The sequence below is a fragment of the Silurus meridionalis genome, chromosome 15 (genome assembly GCF_014805685.1).
Source record: "Silurus meridionalis isolate SWU-2019-XX chromosome 15, ASM1480568v1, whole genome shotgun sequence".
Classification (NCBI taxonomy): Eukaryota; Metazoa; Chordata; class Actinopteri; order Siluriformes; family Siluridae; genus Silurus; species Silurus meridionalis.
The window spans coordinates 15,618,416-15,639,863 of NC_060898.1; the positions used below are offsets into that span (position 1 = coordinate 15,618,416).

Consider the following 21,448-nt stretch of genomic DNA (forward strand, 5'->3'; position numbering starts at 1 on the left):
TATATATATCAATGAATATTGCACTGCATCTGCACTCACAGTGCCTAACAATTGGTTGGATTCAAAATGATGGTACAAATACCATTCATATATTTCACTTCACATTGACAGATGCAGTAGTAATCTTACAGCACCACTGTGAAACGTCATTTCTTTCGCTCTAATTGAATGTATTATTTGTATTAATTTTGAGAATTGTTTTGGACTGCTTTCTTTCAAGTCATTAATATGAAATGACAGATTTGCGAGTAATTGAAATAAACAAAAGATTTATTTTTGACAGCGTTAATCTGAATTAATCCATTAAATCACTGTAATTCATCACCAATTACATGGTTTAAATGCCTGTTTGTTTAAAAGTCCTGTTATAAATACATTTATATAAACTACATACACGTGTTGGATATAAAAGCTTTTACTGATCAAACTGGATTTTTATAAACATCCGTTTTTTTGTGTACATTTTTTGTTATTGATTTATGATAGAAATTCATTGGCATCAAGCTTGATACGTTCTTGAATTTTGGAGACTTCTATTACCATGTTAGATGTAGAGGAGGGCAAAAAGAAGCAGCCTTTAAAAACTAAAGGACTGAGATAAACTGCTAAAAAAAATTTTTTTTGCCAAGCTATTCCTTTGAAACCACTTGGGTTGGCAAAGTTTTTTTTTTTGTAAAGGAACGATTCTATATATTCAGTTCCAAAATGCTGCCAAATCGAAATCATAGCTCAAGTGTGAAAGCATATGCAGGTGAGTTGGGAAAAAAGAAAAGAGGCTCATTTGCTCTGTCACACTTCCTTGTTTAATAGTGTGCTCTAAGCCGACATAACAGTAATAAAGAATACTCCAAGGCCATAAAAATCAAGTACTGATGTGAATCTTGGTTCGCTTTCCAAACCGCATCCGTGACCCCTGTGACTCTAAATCAGTTCGTATCAAATCCCGGATCCAACCAGTGTGCAACAGCGGCAGCCGTCCCAAATGGTGGCCAAATGACAGTGCTGTCAGCGAAGGGGGGGAATAAATAATGCCTGGGTAGCGAGGCTTGATGTAATTTTCCTCTGCCTCGCTCCCTTTCTTGCTTCTTCTGCCAAACTAGTCTCTAATGCTTCAGGGAAGCGTCCACTAAAGGCTGCCAGACGTCACCGCTAACAGCATCTGTAAGGATGAAATAACACTTGGCCGTCCTTTTTTTTATTTACGAGAGTTGATAATGCTGAGCTGCCTCCGCTTTGGATAGAGATGGAACCTAGTGTTGGTGAGTCAAACTAAAACCGTGACAGAGGTAAGTGTGTGTGCAGTGCTGGCCTACTTACTGCGTCCACGTGACTGTGGGCTCTGGATAGCCATCTGCATAACATGCCAGAGTCACAGCCTGCTCGATGTCCGCAGTGGCATTGAGCTCTGCATTGCGAGTCCTAATACTGGGCAGGACTGAAAGGAAAAAAACGAGAACCTGTGCTATAAATAATAATTCAGTACATGCAGGTCAATACAGTATGCGCCAATTCACGTGTACAGAATCACTTTAACTAATTGAACACTGCTAGGATTCACAGATATCGGGTCAATAGAACAACCGCCTTCTCATCTACTGCGTTCCAAAATGGATTAGAGTGTAAAGCCAGGCTTTCAGACTCGGATTTCCATGCATTTCGGAGTGACTCCTCACCATTGACGATGACCTTGATGACCCTGAGGTCGATCTCTCCCCGAGCCATAATGCGCCCCTCGCAGGTGTAGTCGCCTTCATCGGATTTTTTGATGCCTCGGATCTGGAGGTGGTTGTTGCTCAGGAGCTTGAAGCGCACTGGAGGAAAGACACAAATATCAGTCAGTGGCTTTTCCTGATTATAACAAACCTTTCATTACATACCAGGAGGTTGAATTAGATGTCAGAAACAGCTGCATCTTCTGTCTTTGGGAAATGCCCCATTATGTAGCCACCTGATAAAAAACTAAAGCCTAACCAATGCTTAAGAAATTAAATACTTTGTGTGCTGCAACAAGAAACTAATCAATGACATGAAGTATAGTTACTGTAACTGTACAGCAGCTCCCAGATGCTTTTATTCTTATTAAACCACAGGAATTTGGCATTGTTACCATTTATGCTATATATATACATAAACAGCTATAAACACTTATTCCCTTATTCCCAGCTATTGTTTTTCCTCTGTCTTGAATGTAATAAGACATAAATATATAGCTTGTCATGTTAACAAGAAACCACAAAGCCCTCTACAGCTTTACCTCTGACAATTACACTGATGACAAAAAAAGCCTAGCAGGCAGAATGCTGCATACAGTAACTGAATTTTACAACAAAAAGCATGGCATATGTTAGAGAAGTTATTTTTGTCTATTAAAGAAATCAAATACCTTGAAAGTGAAAAAACCTTAAATATACACTAAATGAGTAAAAGTATTAGGATACTATATCTGGTTCTGTATTCTGTAATTTGTAGCATTCAATTTTCCCTTTACTTGAACTAGGAGACCTAAATCTTTTCCAGCATGGCAATGTCCCTGTGCACAAAGCCAGCTCCATGAAGATGTAGTTAACATGATTTAGACCGGAAGATTCGTGTGGCCTTTAGCCTATAGCGCTCTGACCTGAACCCTACTGAATACCTTTGGGATGAATTAGAACACTGCCTTCATCCAGGCCGCCTCACCCTACATCAGTATCTGACTTTACTAACAATCTTGTAGCTGAATGAGCACTAATCTCCACAAACACACTACAAAATCTAGTGAAACATCTTCCCAGAACAGTGGAGGTTATTATAAGATCAAAATGGAGCCTAAATGTGGAATGGGATGCTAAAAAAAATCATATACAAACATGATGGTCTGGTGCCCACAAACTTTCAGCCATATATTGTACTCAGTTTTAACTAATATTTTAAGTTTTAAATCATCTTAATTATTTTGTAAATAATTTTATATTTATTAAAAAAAAGCATATTGAAATCTAAAGATTAGAAATAGATAGAAAGAGACGTTTAGAAATCTTACATTTCTTAGGGTTTTATTATGAAACTATTAGACTTTTGGCTATATAAAAATGCCTTCCCTCACTAAAACATTTCTTGTATTGTAAAATTTTAAAAACATATGAATGTTGCCAGCTGTTACAACCTGCAGACACTGGAAGCTTCTTTTTAAAAGTGCAGAATGTTCAATATTATACATATTATATATACATACATATATATTTATATATATATTTATATATATATTTGAACAAGCAACAAACATTCAGTAGGGTGATAATAAAAGAGAAATAGTTGTATTTTTTTTATGGGGTTCAGTGTGATCACAGTTCAGTCCTCGGGTGCGATTTAACGTTTCTTGATGATTGAAGCATCAACTGATTCTTAACAATGAAGTGAAACTTTATTCTTAGATAGGTGCATAATTTGGGAACTCTAATACACACTGCACTTTAAAATGAACACTTTCTGAGGATACAAAACCAGAAAGCCATAAGGATGTTTATTTTTAATAAGAATCTAAATCTTGTATTCCTTTTCTTTTTTTTTTACAGACACACTGATGGGGCAAGGTCTACTGGATTCCAAGACCATTTCACAAAAGTCAACTGTAGATGTGATGCTGGTTTATAGTACAGCACCATATACTGTACACCTAGAAGCAAGTTACAGCTGAAGATGTGGGAAACTGAACCTAGATGAAACCACTATTTACTTAAGAGACACTCAGGATTGAATAGAACAGACATGTAAACAAAATCTCTATATTAAAAAAGGAGTGTGAGACTTCTGCACAGATTTTGTGATTTTTTTTTCTAGCAGGAAGCAGTAGCAGCATCCCAAGTTGCTGACTTTGCCAAACTACAGTCTAGTCTGGTCTATAGAATGTTCAACAAACAAAAACAGTGACAGACAGAGAGTTCTGTGGATGGAAATGCAATTGTTTTAAGATTGGTACTACTGATAAATAAAAAGAAAATATTATTTTGTTAACTCTGATAAAATATATGTGTGCTATTGATTATTGACTTCCTTTAAGTCAATACTATGTGTTACCTCTATTTGCTAAGAGACCCGCTCTGAGACTTCTTTTAAATGTGCACTGGTAGACTCTCCTCTTTAGTTCACCCTACAGGTATTTTATAAGTTTAAGTCAGAGGACTGGGAAGGCAATGGCAGGACCTTGATGTTGTGTTTAGTTGTGTTGAATTTACTGTATGTTTTAAAGCATTGCCATTCCGGAAGGTCCAACCACGACTTATATTATATATACTTGTGGTACGCAGGTGACGTCAGATTGTGGTTTGGATAGTTTTTGACCCCAAGACACAGTTAGGCAATTCCAGCTGTGATGTTTGGAGATTTCTTTATTCTTTACATTTATCACACAATTGTGTGATATCCATTGGATCAGAGTATTTCTTTTTATTTAATTACATTTTTTTTTTTAATAAAAGGCCAAAAGCTTCAACAATAAATAAAATATTTTGCTCGTATTTAACAAGGGTTAGTGCTAAATTTAGTGGTGGGCACTTTACAGTATATACAGAGAATCTCCCAATTTTACAACTTACTTATTGTTTCAATTATTTATTTATTTTTTTCCAAACTGACCCGATGTTTTCCGGAATTCGGCAGATATAAATAAAACACCAGAGTGTTTAAACTCAGCTTGCAAAAAGTTGCCTTTAAAGCCCTGAGGAGGTAAAGTGTAGAAAAGTGGAAACTTTTCTACATCCATAATAGCAGTTTGGGTTTCGTTCTCAGCAATAATTAGTGGTTTTAAAGTGGAAAACATGTTCACTAGCCAGCCAGCACAGAGCAGCGGTCACTCTCTCTTCCAGTGGTCTGTGAAGGAGGAACCCTGAGAGGTTAAAATAGGTCTATGCATGAAAATATTCTTCAAAAAAATAAAAAAACAAAAACAGCACAGTGGGACAATCGGTCAGAATACGTACAGTGGTTTTGGGGGGAAAAAAAATCACAGCTTTAAAAAACCCTGCTATTTGACATGGCGTCTGGATGAGTTAGCGGGAAGGAGGAATGCATTGACGATGCAGAAAGGAACAACTAGAAAAAGGTGATTGCAAAAAAAATTGTACAGCGTGCTCCTCTTACCGTCTTTTTCTGGCTGAATCTTGGTTCTCTGGTACTTCCAGATAATTGTGGGTGGTGGAGAGCTGATGACATCACAAACAATGATGGCATCGTCCCCCTCGTTAAACTCCTGAGGAGATGGAGCGTTCTGGAAAGTCAGTTTTTCTGTCGAAAAGAACAATACTTAGATTTGGTTTATGCACCTGCCAATCATACGTGATCGCACAGCACAGCAAAAACATGACACACAAACAGTATTCAGTGTCCTCATAAGGTTGTGTCTATAATAGAAAAGAGCAATGAGAGAGTATAAAAAAACCACAATAGAGATTTTTCGTTCATGTTGGTGAACTCTCAGATTTTAAAAATACACCAACTGGTATTCTAATGGCACTGAGTGAGTACAACGCATTCCAAATTCAACACACAATATGTTTTGGAATATCACAGTCAGCTGAAACAGAGTTAATGAATAGCCATTCTACTATACAGTAAACATCGCAAGTTGGGGTATTTTAAGATAACACTCCTGCATGCCTAATAGTGTCAACAACAACAATCTTGCATGCATGCTACTAAAATGGTGTTATATTATACATTTCTGTGGGAAAGAAATAAACAAACAAAATAAAATAGACACCATGCTCCAAATGATAGAACATAAAATCTTTTACAACCTAAAAAGGGGTGTGGCCTAACAAGGTTTCCTGACTGGCATTCCAGTATATATGATTTTTTTGACAAATCAATGAATCTAAGCCAATGTATTTTCAAGTATTTGTAATGTATTTTTTATATATATCTACCTATTGATGCTACACTCACTGAATTTAATTAGATAATTTGTTTTAGATTTTTTGGTTTTAAACAAAAAAGAGTTTCACTTGACTTAAAATTGTAGTAAGTACCAGAAAATCTATTTCGCCAAGGCTAGCCAACTTTACACTGAAAAATGTTTGCATGTAGATGAGAGCAATAACAAGATACAAATGAATAATTGGACATAGAACAGATAACGCTTTACCAAACACATACAAATACAGATCTCCACAGTAGGTACAAAGCTTGCATTTATTGACTTATCTTTAGTAACCTGGTTAGAATTGTAGAAGCTTAAAATAGGATTTTTCACAGTGTTTATATATATATAGTGGATATAAAAGTTTTTTCTATCCTTAAACAATATTTAAGTTCAATGTTTCTTGGTGAATTTGTTTAACTTGCTATTTACCCAACATCATTGTCATAAAGTTAGAACATAGTTTAAAACATTTTCATGTAATTTCAGTAAAATTATTATGTCATGCCAAATTATGTCCACTTCATATATAGTTCTAATGTATTGTGGAATAGCATGGGATCACTTACGAAAGATCTTGACGTTGACAGTGGCCTCGGCTTCCTTGTCCCCGTTTTTGACGACACACTTGTATATGCCAGCGTTGTCCACGGTAGCACTGTAGATAGTGAGTGTGGACGAGGTCTCATCATTACGACTCACGCTGATGTCCTGTCTAGTTGGCAGTAGCTTCTCTCCGCTGGGAGCAAACCAGTCGATGTCCTTCACATCACCGACCACTGGGACCACAGTGAAAGAAAGAAACCTCTATGAAGTGTCCGTCAGACTGCCAGCATTGCTTCTTTTCAAAGGTGAATTTGAATTTCCTAGCTTTTTGTTAAACAAAGAGCAAAACCTCAGAGCTCAAGGACATGGTGGATATGTGGTCTACGTTCAAGATCCTGTCAAGCTTTAATAAGCTTTAATCCCCATTGATGTGTGAGGGAAAGGTGTAGCAAAATCTGCTACCTCAGGTGTTTCTCATTATAATTGAAACATTAGATCTAGCAGGTTTAGCAGGTGGGATCCCAGATGACTAATGACTAATGGCCCAGTGCCTGCCCACATGCATCACATTCTTACAACCCACATACAGTAAGGATGGCAATGGACTCTTCCAGATCTGCCTGACAAAAAAGCTACAACACAGCCTTGATTAGGCCTTATCTCATGCAGGATATGGAGCAGAACTTATAGGGGAACTTTGAGTCCAAATAGGATCTTAATTAGATACAATGGTTGCATTTGTGCCTTTTTTTTGGCATCGATTACATTTTGATATAAAATCTCTAGGCCCGTAATACTCTTTGGTTCATTGCCATAATGGACCGTTATGTGTAAAGTGTCTGCTATAAGCACTTAGAGTTGAGATAAGCTTATCTAATGAGGAACAATGTCATACTGAAATTGTGCACATTGGTAATCAGACCTCAGAAATAACCTTATACTTAAGTGCCTGCATAAAGATAAGGACATGTATGTGTTATTTCTACATGATTCTAAATGCCTTTTAATATTGGCTCCTGCATTCATTCCAGTCTTCAAGAGCTTCTTGTAATGGCAGTATTTCACCTTGATCACCATACAGCATCAACGTGGCACATGTACAGCACAGTCATTTACTGAAACAGAAACAGCTGTATAGGAGGCTTAAAACTGGGGGACGAACAGCCAAACTCTGCTACTAAGGTGAGGTTGTGAAAGTTTAATTTCACAGACCCTACATCATGGCAAAACTGAGCACAGCAACAAGGCACAAGGTAGTCATACTGCATCAGCAAGGTCTCCAACCGCAGGACTGCAGTTTCAAGATGCGCTATTTTAAATAAACATAAAGAAATGAGCAACGTCAAAGACTTTAGACACAGTGATTGGCCAAGGAAAGTTAATGCAACAGATGAAAGACACATCGTGCTTACTTTCCGTCAACAGCATATGATGTCCAGCAGTGCCATTTGCAAAGAACTGGCAGAAACCAGTGGTACCCAGGTACACCCATCTAATGTATAAAGTTTGGCCAAAAGTGGTCTTCATGGGAAAATTTTGGGAAAAAATGCCATACCTTCAACGCAGAAAGAAGGCTAAGCGACTCAACTATGCACAAAAAAATAGGAACTGGAGTTCAAAAAAATGGCAGGAAGTGACTGATGACTGAAGCAGGAGCTGGTTTGTTTGAACAAGGGCTGAATAGTGGTACAATAATGAGTTGCTGCAGGCAACAGTTAAGCATGGTGGAGGTTCCTTAAAGCCCTGGAAAATGTTTTGTTAATTTGTTGATTTCTCTTGTCTCTTATTATTAACCTCTGGTTTTAGGTCATATTTCATCTCCTCTTTTTAGGAAAATGTTCATTTTAAATACTCAAACTAATTTTCATCATTTGTTTATCTTTTTGTATATACTTTTTTCATTCCATGCCAGTCTAGACTAGATTTTTAGCTGCAAAAACAGAGATTGGTTTAAAGGTATGGTAATTTGTTGCTTAAACATGACTTTGGTTTAAAAGAGGTGGTCTCCATAAGTATAAAATAATAATTACTTGGCAGCAGCTTGAACTGCATGCAGTTTATTTTATGAATCTGAAGCTCGCCCAGAAATCCAGCATATCACATAACGCTGAACACTGAGCTGTGGCTCATGAATACATCTCTGAATACTGAGAAGAGCCCCATGGCTTGGGTTTGTTTCAGCATATTTCTGACCTACCTTCACATAAAAAGAACTTGGATTCTCCGACGCTGATTTCTCCATGGGGTGGCACAATCTCCACCTGCAGCGAGACTGCAAGAAAAGACACAAAGACAGAGAGAAACAGTAAGAATGGGACATGTTGAGAGAAATACGGCTTATCCAGACAGAGAAATTGGAAAACATTGAAGCTTTGCATATCCACGTCACACCAATGGCACATTTGTTTTAATTAAATACAGAGACACCAAATTACAAACAAATCCTGGCAGAAATCCATCCGCCCTACTTCGGTCGAGATTTGTCAACGTGCCGATTGATTAAAATGTCCTATTTAAAAGGACAGACTTGTGGGAAGATGAGGAGCACAAGGCCATGTTTTTAGGACCAACACATTATGGTATGTCAGCCATCTCATTGCAGTATAAATCTGGGTCTGTTTTATATTGATGGATTGGAGCGAAGGTTCTTGGATGAGCACGAGTGAAAAGCCAAGGTACCGGAACAAAAAACCTGATACGGTTAAATCAAACTCAGTAACCCTGGCAACCCTAAAGTGCCGTCAGGGGCACTTAATGGAAAACCTATCTGTCTGACAGCTTCTTCAACTAAATATGACAATTAGGACAGCACAACCTAAATGACTAAGCCTCGCAAAACTTATTTTCTACTTACAATTACCCAGGAGTCCTGAGACCTATTTATAGTTCACTATAAGCCTCCATTTCCTCTAGTTTAATCAAAGACACCACTTTTTTTTCCCTCTCTCTCCCCCTTTCCCATTGTACAGCTGGAAAGAGTAATACCATAAATCATAGCATATTAACGTTCAGAGATATATCAGCTAATATTTTTTCTCTCTCTTCATCGATTTAGTTGAGGATGGGAATTAACACAAAAAAAGCTGGATGTTGTTTTATCTTCTTCTTCTTTTTTTGTATTACTAAGTGCATTTGTAAACAAATACTTAAAAAAAAACTAAAGTAAATTATGTCTGCCTCCCTCTATGATCCTTTATTTTCTATGATCCTATATATTATTTACACCCAGACGCACTACTGCATCATTATTCTGCCGTGCTTGATGTTCGCTTTGTCTTGTTTTCTAGCTTTAAAGTAGCACATGAACTGCTGAAATAGCATGGGTCACAGAACAAATTGCAATAAAATAGCACAGGGCATTGTTGTTAAACTAAACTAAAAAAGAATCAACAATGTGATAGTGACACTAAGCAGAGTTACACTATTTACATATTTACAGTGGCATACCACAGAATTTTCTATATAGACAAATGTTTGTGGACACCTGTCCATAAGATTTAAATGTGCTTTCAAACATTATATTCCACATTAAGTCCTACACTCTTTTGGGAAGATGTTCCACTAGATTTTGGAATGTGTTTGTGGAGATTTGATACAGCCACCAGGGTGTTAGTAAAGTGATAAAGGGTGAGGAGGCCTGGGGCACAATCAGTGTTCCAATTTATCCCAGTTGTGTTCTGTAGAGTTGAGATCAAAGCTTTATACCAGGCCACTTAAGATCTTCCACTTCAACCTATGTAAACCTTATATGTATTCTCCTAGGTTCAGGTTCGTGTCTCAAATCAGATCCGAGGACTGGTTTGTCACGATAGATCCGAAGCTTACCAATATAGGCTCCTTCCTTTTGGTCTTGCCCACTTACCCCGCACCTTCACGAAGTGTGTGAATGCGGGCCTGGTCCCTCTGAGACTTCAGGTCATCTGCATCATTATAGTTAAGGTTTGATTAACTCATAGTTGCACTCATGGTGCCTAAGGAGTCAAGGGTTCTACGTGCCTTAGATGTTTGGAGAGATCCTGGGTTCCTGTCCCAGGGCCCCATGTTGGGAGTTCCCGGTCATCGCATAACGCTAATGACGGATGCTTCCCTCATGGGTTGGGGAGCGGACATGGGTGGCCCCTCTGCCCAAAGTCTTTGGGGAGAGCCCCATCTGCTGTGGCACATTAATTGCCTAGAGATGCTGGCCGTGCTTTTAGATTTGAATAATTTCCTGTCAGACCTCAGAGTTCACCATGTGTTTGTCCGCTCGGACAACCCCTGTGGTGTCTATATCAACCACAAGGGGGATCTGCGCTTGCGCCTTTTGTACAAGCTGGATCCTCCTGTGGGCCCAGGGGAAGCTGCTCTCCTTAAGAGGCAGCGTACCCGGGTCATTTAAACGAGGGAGCATACGCTCTTCCGAGGCAAGAGCTGAGCGTCTTGTTCCCTCAAGGAACCATGGTTACTAGCCATGCTGGAACAGGTTTGGGTTTCCTGGTTCAAGTGAAGGTAAAAATTAATGCTACCACATTCAAAGACATCCTATACAATTGTGTGCCTCCAACTTTGTCTTAAAAGTTTGGGGTGGAACGACATATAGAGTCTTCCAATACTTTTGGACATACAGAGTATATTTAATGTTGTATAACGAAGTTCAAGTTTCTTTCTACGTGGAGTTTGGCTTGTTCTCTCGATGTGCATGTGGGTGTCCTCTGGGTTGTCATGTTTCCTCCTAATTGACAAAGACATGCTCTTGCTCTTGATGCCTTACATAAAGTGTTGCTAGTTTAGGCTCCAGACTCACACCTTAATAAATCAGTTAAAAACGAATAAATTAATGAATAAATCAATTAACATATGAATGAAAACAAAACCTTATCAGCGAGGCTAAAAACCCTGCGGATGTCCATATAAAGTCATTTGTTTGGTAAATGACTGAAATCTCAGATAAATTCGCCACCCATTCACCTATTCAGCAGCGCTTATCAACAAGAGAATGAATGTGCTTTAACTCAATGTGCTTTTCAGCACTTTGTCAAGTGGAATGCAATCTATTCATCCCAACGCAGAGGTGATAAATGCTCCAGGTAGACTTTAACGCCGCTGTCCATAAACACCTCAAACGCCTTAAAGCTGCTTACTGTTTTCACTAGGAGTTTGCGTTTTCAGGAAACACCTGAGATGTAAACAGTTCTTTAGTCACGTCACATCATTTTCACCAGCTGACACCTAGACGTTTTCTTTTTTAATGTTTAAGCATACCTGTAGTGTTTTTTTAATCATTTCATTTTCAATACAGCGTCTCAGAGGATCGTGGGAAGCTGTTTGCGCTGCATCCTGTATACTGCTGAGCAAAACTGACTTACATTTGTGGCTGAAATGAGAATATTATGAACATAAACCTCTCAGGACAGAACAGTAATACATCCATTAGGTGTAATGTAAAAACAAGGAATGCTGGGTTTGTGTAATGATATCTAAACGCAGTGTTACAGTGTGTATGCTTACATGAATTATGTCTACCACATGCTCTGGGAACAAGTATGCCCTGTCCCATTGCGTCTCTCATTTTCCTTATATGGTCATAGATTCCTGTAAAGTCACTGATCTTTTTTTTTTTTAGTTTTGTTGCTGTGTTTTGCTGTATTTTCCTGGTCCCTAATATGTGTTGCATTTACAGGTCATTATACGTGTACCTTGTTTCATGGTTTTCCTTCCTACGTCCTACTTTCTCAATTAAATTTTTTATTCATAAATTTTATTCCTGTGACTTAAAATTTACCTGCATGTTCCTGGATTATAATAACTCATTCTACTTCAGTACTGTCGACACTGTTCTGACCTCTGCCTGGTGTATTAATTCATAAGTTAATACGCTTTAAAGTTGTTTTTGCTTCTTTTTAGCTTGGAGCAAAAACCCTAGGAGCCCAAAAAAAGACCTTGGCACACCAATTTAGATATTTTTTGCTTTGTTTTTCTAGATGACAAAAAAAAAAACAAGCCTGGTTTCATTGGAAATGGTGCCTGTTATCTACAAAAAATATACATTTTTTTTTTTTACCAAGGACAAACAACAATTTAATATCCCAGACCAGTGCATTGTAGAATGCTGATAAATGTAAATAGTTTGAGCAGGCTCCAAACACTCTGCACTGGGTACGACCTTTTAAAACACACCTTGGATATGATTATATATACGATTTTAGAAAGTGGTTAAGAATTTGTACTCCAACTTGTTCAGAAAAACAATTTGCCAAGCATTCTTTATTAGTGCATTTCAAGGTTTTGGAGACATTTTTCCTGCAAATTATGATGACAGTTAGTTGCCTCTAAAATCTGTTAAAAACCAATCTCTGTCCAAATATGAGAAGCAGTCGGGTAAAAACCTTTTGAATGCCTCTGTGGCTAAATTCTGTCAAAATGCCAAAATGTTTTGGTCAAAATAGTGGAGATATTTGCTCCATAAATATGATGTGGAAGTGTTTTATTAATCACAAATGATCTTTCTGTACCAATGAATAAGAAGCTAGTGTGACAAGCACTGTGGGGAAAAAAACAGTCTACCCAGCCTGGCTAGATAAGTGTTGCTTCCTCACACAGTAAATGTAACTCTTTGAACAAATTGTCAGAATAAAGCCTGAATACTACATCTCCCATAAGCCTTCCCATCACAAGACCTAGTCACATATCACTAATCACTCACACTAATTTGCACATGTATTTCAGTCTCTTCTCGCACCTCACAGTTTGTCTCACGTTTGTCTATCCTTGGTTGTTATCAGCTTGCTTTCACACTCAAATTAAGGTTTAGCTGGATGTTTTTTTTTTCTTTATATCTTTCCTGTTTTACATTAGCACTCAAAATGAAGAATATTTGCACTTCTGTCCACATTTCCACAGTTGTGGAATAGTAAAAAAAGAAGACTCAAGCCTAATCATTGAATCTATAATCAGATACTCACCTATCAGAACATCCAAGACTGTTTGGATTATAGACAGGAACTACATTTCCCACATGCCACTGCATTTCATTGTACTACATCACATGATTGTTTGAGCACCAGTAATTAGCACTTGTGTATATAGACTCATGGTTCAATTCACTCTTTGTCTTTCATTCGTCTATCCATGCCTGTGTTTGCCCATGCTGCTTGTGTTTGTCCTTGCTGATTCCCAAGTTCTTCTTCCTTCTTCTTTTTTTTTTTTTCCCACTACTGTACTTACGTTTGGTATACTTGCAACGCTATTTTGCTTTAGCACACTTATATCCGCTCTCCGCTGTCATTTCATATTGTTATATTGAATCTTGCTATAACATTGATTATCTTCAAATATATTGTTAAATTCTGAGCCTTGTTATTCCCAATACTCTCCTTTCCATGTCCCTATACAAACTTCTACATAAAACAAGACTCTGGCATTAATGCCACAATGCAAAGTAAACTTCTGAGTCTGAAGTCAGTCACAAAGTCACTGTATGCTGACCAAGACCTTCTTTGTTGTTTTTTTTTTCCACTACAAGATGAAAACCCCCACCTAATTTAATGCTGCTTGATTTTACACCACATTACACCGATGTAATAACTCTGTCTGAGATGACAATGTGACTGTCAGAATTAATTTCAGAGCTGAAATCAGTGGCCAGTGAAATGTATGAGTCAGCTTTGAACACGCACAGAACAAGCCACAACAATTGTTTAGCGCTGGATATTAAACGCCTTGATACATCAATGAGATGTCTTAAAGGAAGAACGGCTTGAACGTGTTTTAAACATTTCACTGGTTTTAAAACGATCCGAGCCGATAAGTGAACGCGGGAGCAGAGAGAGCTGAGTGCAGTGACACAGGACACTGCTGCAGAATTTCTAATACGTTCTTACAAAGCTAAGCGATTGGATCTCGACACTTGCGGACTGTTGACACAGCGAAAGTAAGACTGCCCTCCCTGACAGCCCAAATAAACCCAAGGAAATACAAAAGGATGGCAAATCGATGAGCCTAATTACAAAATAAATCCAAAGCTCCACAGCCTTAGTGAAGGCAGCAACACATCCAGGACCATCCTCTAGTCGGCATAAAGCCTTTATTTTATTTTATTAGTAAATAAGTATATCAGGGTAAACTATATTTTTCAAAGTTGCTGTAATGAATGGACATTTGGTGACCCCCTGATAAGGAATGTTTTGAGTCTGGTTCCTTTCAAGGTTTCTTCATCACACCATCTCAGGTAGTTTTTTTATTTTGAGACATTGTTGAAAGTGCTATAAAAATACTGTCACCAAAGTTTCAAGACATAAAAAAAAATATTAATCAAGAATGCAACATACAGAACTTGTGCTATAAGCAGGACATGTGTTGATATTACAAATGTAGTGTTTATTATTCATTCATCCAAGTGACAAAGTGGCAAATTGGATTGGATTTTGCCTTGCCGTGGTTCCAGTATCAGTTGAGTCTTTCTGCTTCATGAACAACATTTGTTTTTTGTTATTGGAAAATTGTGGTTTACAGTTGCTATAACGTAAAAAACAATTACTACATGTCCCGATACCCTAAAAACAAATATAAATGGACGGAAAGTGTAAGCTGCCATTGCTGAATTAATCAAAGCTCATAATTGTTGGCAAATTGCTACGGCGTAAGAGTAACAACACTTCAGAATGTGTTGTGATTAAAAATAAGCAATCTTCCATGATTACAGTGTCTCTTTGTGACCTTTTTGATTTATTACTTACATAACATAAGCTTCTTTGAGAAACATGCCAGACTTCCAATTTCCATATACAGTATATAAAGCTACCTACAGAAAAAAGTGTTATAAAATAAAATTCGACTTAGATGCATTATAAGTTACCACTCATTGTGCAGAAAGAAATATGCCCTCCACACATGACCTGTTCCAGGTTTTGGTGGTTACGCCTACAAATGATCTCACCATAGAGTCATTTTCATCTATTTGAGCTTTGCATATATGTGTTTGTGACATAAATTTAAACTGAGAGCTGGTAAAGCTAAACACTGAGCCTTTGTCAGACGATGCATAAAGACAACATACTGTATCGACAGAGCACCAGAACAAACCTGGCTTAATCCGCAGCAGTGATTCATTCATTCATCTTCAGAAACATCACAGTATTGAAACCAAGACCTGCATGAAATGGTCTTGCCAGGATTCTCATGAATGTAGACAAAATTTATCTAAATTTATTTAAATTGAGTAAATGTGATTAATGTAGAACGCATTTCTGTTTGACCATTTTTATAAAAATTTATGAATAAATACATTTAAAAGAGGCAAAATTGAAACCTTCAACGCTATACACATTTATTTATGATGTCCTTTCTTTTCTCAAATATATATAAAAAAAATAAACTCCACTGGAAAACTATTTTTACTTACTAAACTTTTCTTTTTACTGATGTGTCAAATCTCAAATAAATAAATAAATAAGACAAAAAATACGCCATGATGCACACATTCAGCAGTTGACCCTCTGGGGTTGACAAACCTGACAAAAACCCTGACAAAAACATGTGAAACCTTTGAGATGGTAATGAAAAATAAGGACCACGATGGGGACCCTGAAGGCACCAAGTAAGTGATTTAAAGCAAGTGCCGAATGGAGGCTAGATAGTTTGCGTAATATCAGCGGTTTCACCGAAAAAATACATTCTTTCATCAAAGAATCAGAGATGCAGCAAGGCAGGGATTACAGCAGCAAATTTTGAAAATTTCAGCCATATATGGTTGTTCCCCAAACTGTTACCACAAAGCAGGAGCCACACAATTGTAGAGGATGTCTTTGAGTGAAATACAATTAAATTTTCCCTTCACTTGAACCAGGTGATGCACAACTATACCAGCATGACAGTTACCATGTGCACAATGCAAGGTTTATGAAGATATTGTATAAATGGGTTGGATTGGCAGATCTCAAGTGGCATGCTTTAGAGCTCTGACCTCAATCCAATTGAACACCTTTGAGATGAATTGGTACGCTGATATCCCTCCTCACCCTACATCAGCACCTGACTTTACTAACACTGTTGTGGCTGAATGAGCACAAACAAGCACACTAGAAAAAACATCGACATAGAGGTTATTTAAACAGCAAATAGGGACTTAATGTGGAACTGGATAATCAAAGAGCACATGAATCTTATGGTCATGTGTCCACAAACCTTTGCCCATATAGTGTAGCTCTGCAGAACAAACCAGCATTTCAGTGTGCTATATAAACTATTCCCATAAAATTACCATAAGTGAATCAAGTGAATACCTGGAAGAGCTGCTGCTGCTAATCAGAGAGAAGTGGAGAAAAGATGCGCTGTACACACTTTGTCAGCTCCGAGCAGACTTAAAATCATCACTGGCCAGATTAAAGTGGGGAACGACTTTCCTCCTCCGCCCAGCCAGTTTATTTTTATCATTCCGAGGTTGGAATAAAGGTACTTTGAAATGCCATACCAGGCAGGGCATGCAGGAAAGATGAAAGCCCGAGCACAATGTCAGATTTTATGGGGGTTTTTCCCCCCTCAACAGATTTAGAACTAATAAACACACACCCGTCACAGACGCCACCTGAATGAGCAGAGTTTGGGTAAACATGTCGTGACAGACAAAAAAGTAAAATAAACAGACAAAAAAAAAAACATGACAAAGCTCTAAATGAAGATCTAAAAGCAACACTGCACTATGAATTAATGAGAATCCAAATGTGCGGTTGAGTGTGTTAAATTACAGGTATCGCATTTGCATAGTTATATTAACATCACCCAATATATCCACTTCACTTCTATCACATAAACCACCAGATGGTGTAAACTGTGTCACAAATGACAAGGAAGAAATTGTCTAATATCTTAAATGTCTCCAATTTGTTTTGTATTTATTTATGGTCATTAATGATTTTCTGTTAACGATACAGAATTAATTAATGTTTTTTTCCACTAAAGGTGTGTAATGCCAGCTAATTAAATACCATGAAGGAGCAGAAGGAAATAACAGCAATAAAAAGAAACATACAATTCTGAATGATATTATTAAATGAGCTCTGACCTCAACCTCACTGAACACCTTTGGGATGAATTGGAACTTTGACTAAACCCCAGGCCTCCTCCTTTCTCTCCAAACCGGGTAAACCACCTCTTCATGGAACTGGCTTTGTACACAGGGGCACTGCCATGCTGGAACAGGTTTGAGTCTCCTAGTTTAATTGAATGCAAAATTTAATGCTACTGCATCCAAGACATCCTATACAATTGTGTGCCTCCAGCTTTGTAGTAACAGTTTGGACAAGAACCACATATAGCAAGAAAGATCAGGCATCCACAAACTTTTGTCAACATAGTGTACATCAGTACCTGAATTTACTAACATCCTTGTGGCCGAATGAGCACAAATCTCCCCAAACACACTCCGAAATCTAGTAAAACATCTTCTTAGAGAAGACTGGAGGCTATTATAACAGCAAATGGGAACTAAATATGGACTAGGTTTTCAAAAAGCACCTATTAATCAAGGTCAAGTGTATACTAACTTTTGTCCATGTAGTCTAGCTAATGATAATGGCCTTAATGACACACCCTACAGGAACCAGTTTAACTTATGCCATGTTTTGAGGACATGATGAGAAAATGTGAAACAGATGGAGCTGTTAGACATCATGTAAATAATAAGACACTTCTTAATGGTTAAAGTTCAAAAAATGTCAATGTAACCTTACACAAATTATTAGTGGGGAAAAAAAAAGTTAAAAAAAAAATACTTTTTCTCTTACTTCACAATATTACACAGTAATTGTAAGTAGCAGGTATTTTGTAATGATGTATAGCTCGGCTGCTTGAAGACATGGTTACAGTCCGGAGTAACTGCATTACAATCTTGCTCGTTTTTCTTATTAAAAAGAGCTAATTCGATTGACACAGCTGCTTGAAGGCAAGGTAAATGCATCATTCGGTGTATGAGACTGTCTGTAAACATAAGCAAGATTTCTTTTTTAATTGTGTCACAAATGACCAATTGAATGATTTGCAAGTCAAACTGGTTAAATTAAAAACTTTCAACTTAAAGACTCGACCATGCTGCCTATTTCCACGATTATTACAGTGCAATTTACAGCACTCCTCAGAAAAATGCAGCAGACTGAAGCGGTTGCTTCTCGTTCGACACGTGAGGCGCTAACTTTTCAACGTATCAGTCATTAGTGCGCTTTTACTCTCCGTGTGCACCCGTGATTAACTGCACAAGAGAGTAATTGCTTGTTATTCCGACTTTTATGCACCACATAAAACAAGTATGTGTGCCTAATTTGAGGTTGGCGATAAATGAGATGTTACAGTACAACGCTGTGTAAAACAGCTGTTTCGGTTTAATACTCCAGCCGTGCACCAGAGCCACGTAGCCAGAACTAGATGCAGTGCATCTGTAGAGTTACACGCCAAAAAAAGTGCCAGGTGGTAGTTCAAACTCCTGAAACTCATACTAGTGAGCAACATTGAAAGTATGGCATGAATAGACTATAACGGATGATTGCTGAGTCCTTTAGGATTTATACAAGGAATCGCCAAAATCAGCGCTTTGTAACACTCTGAGGGTCAAGTTTTCCGTCACAGGATGGAGGACTTTGTGCTTTGTGGTTTCTCAGACCAAGGACAAGCTGTTAAATTGCTTCGCAGACGTTCCACACCATTAAAGGTTAACATTAAATTGATTTAAAAAATGCTTAGCGTTGGTATAAAAAAAACAACAACAGGATGTTATTACTGCAAATTAATCGAGTTCAACTTGATTGAGCACACAAAAGTGAGGTAATTGCAGTACTCTGATCCTAAGAAAGCCTGGTTTCATAGATCGAGAAGGCATTTCCCGTCTTCTTCGCTGATCGCTTTTTGCCACCCTCGTGTAACTTAAACCAGGAAGTACGGTGACGTGAAGTCGAAACAAACGTTTTATTCTGCATATAATACCAGCACAAAGCGTCAGTTACTTTAACATCAGACACTGGTTTGAAGCAAACTCAAGACCATTATTTGCAAGAAAACCAGGGATTATTCCGTTTTCAAGTGTGAAAATTACTTTTATTCCTGTGCCAAAAGAAAAGGCCTGCGTTTTTTGTGTTCAGACGCAAAACCAATATTGGTTCAATCATCAGTACATGCTCATATTGGTTGACTAAGGGTTTTAACAATGCTCATTTTCACATTAGAGCATCTCTGAGGTGCATAGTGGTTCGAGACCCATTGTTCCTCTCTGACTGAGCAAACAAAATATGCTGAACATGCCCCTTAGTGCTCTCCCACTGGCCAGAAAAAGGTATGAAGCAATTACAATAGCATTCTCAGCATGCAGTGTTTCACTTTAACAGAAAAAAAGCATGATTAATTTCTTTTTCATGTTACAGTATGCTGAATCCAATTACAAACCAAAGAAAAGTGCTACGGTAAAAAGAAACGCAGACATTTTAGAACAGAAATCCATGAGGTTACGAGGCCAACTCACAACACATTGAGCAGACAATGGAGTGGCTAGCGAGCACCATTTCCAGAGACGATGAGGCGAGGAGACGAAGGATGAACATAATTCGACGTACACGCACACTCCTCGCTGGTCATAATTACATTCTCAGGGCGGTCGTGTTGCTCCGGTGGTGGACTACGGCTCATCACTGCCAAAAAGATTTGGTTTTGTTTTTCACTTTCCCCCATTTACAAAGACGACTGCAGACAATATAGACGGACAATATGCCGTTCAGGGCAATTACGAACGGGGCCGTAAGTCTGTACATTACACTTAGACATGAGCGCTTTCAGAGGACCTCATCCCTAACTAACTGCATCAAAGGAGAGGATGGAGAGATCAAGCAAACCTGTGACAATCTCATCAAGTAGACAGGACTGTAAAAATAGAGGCAAATCAATGGTGCAGGACAGACGAATGGGCAATAATGTCCATTAAAGAGGTATGAAATGGACTAGAATGACATTAACGGCGCTTTGAAATGAAGCTAATTACTTAAGATGCCTTGGTTTGCTTTGAAAAGTTCTTAAGCGCTGACGAGGGCGGCTTATTTGCAATAAATGCCGAAAGCTACAAAGCTAATGAGATTACAGAATGAGAGAGAAAATTCTCATGAATCCAGACAAACACACATACACATATCAAAGTGGATAGTAAAATTGTTTTGTTCATGTTAAAAGAAGAAAAAAAAAACTAATCCAAAACGAGAAGTGACTGCTGAGAGAATTCCATGAGAGTTGGTATTTAAATCAGGAAGTGATCTTCAACACGGCAGACGTCACCTTTGGCTTCCTATCTCATGCATTGTGCTATGTTTTAAAGCCTTGACTGAAAAACCAAAGAGCCATGAAGCAAAAAAGCTAAGCCTTAAGAGCTTCGTTCAGAGCGCTGCTCTCGTTTGATGAAGGCTTTCTGCTATGTTTGAGGCATGCAGAGATAAAGAGGCTGGCGGCATGGTTATAGATGTCTAATGCTGAGAGTGACACTGCCGCGGTGAACAGAAGGGCACAGGACAGCGGGCCTCGAGGTTTCCGAATGAACTCCAACTGTTTTAATATGACACGTCAGCCTGTTACAGGCCATGCCAACCAACTCATCATTTCTCACAAGCTGGGCTCCAATGGACCAAAGAAATGATTTGGCATCGACATTGGCACGTACTCATGGCATTTTCAGAACATCAAATTTGGAAGCAGAAAATAAAACCACTGTGATAGTAACTAATAGTGGCCTTTTTTTTTCACTTAAAGTAAGAAAACGTGGTGGTGTAAAACCAAGCAGATGGCAAATAAAGAAAAAAAGATGGACAAGGAGCATCCACTGAAATCCTCATAACACGGTTAAATGGCTTGTTTTTCCTCCCTTAAATGTTTTACCGTTTGCAAACCAGTAATTATTACATGTACTTGATCTTTTTTTCGGCCTGAGCAGCTTTGTTATTTGTTTTCCTAATGTTTTCCTTGTGCTCCTTAGTTAACTCCCTAGTTAAAGCTCAAATATTATTATCA

The 21,448-nt window shown here is 38.1% G+C and overlaps 1 protein-coding gene across 15 annotated transcripts in view; it reads right to left on the bottom strand.

Annotated features, from left to right (window-relative positions):
• The window catches only part of ncam1a (neural cell adhesion molecule 1a), a 258,543-nt gene that overhangs the window by 86,087 nt on the left and 151,008 nt on the right, over positions 1–21,448 (bottom strand). For all 15 annotated transcript variants that reach the window (XM_046867287.1, XM_046867279.1, XM_046867282.1 and 12 more), the window contains exons 2-6: positions 8,640–8,714; positions 6,466–6,675; positions 5,119–5,262; positions 1,674–1,811; positions 1,318–1,435 (exon numbers count right to left, since the gene is read on the bottom strand). In XM_046867287.1, the coding sequence (XP_046723243.1) occupies positions 1,318–1,435; positions 1,674–1,811; positions 5,119–5,262; positions 6,466–6,675; positions 8,640–8,714 (685 nt within the window). The remainder of the gene's footprint in view (positions 1–1,317; positions 1,436–1,673; positions 1,812–5,118; positions 5,263–6,465; positions 6,676–8,639; positions 8,715–21,448) is intronic.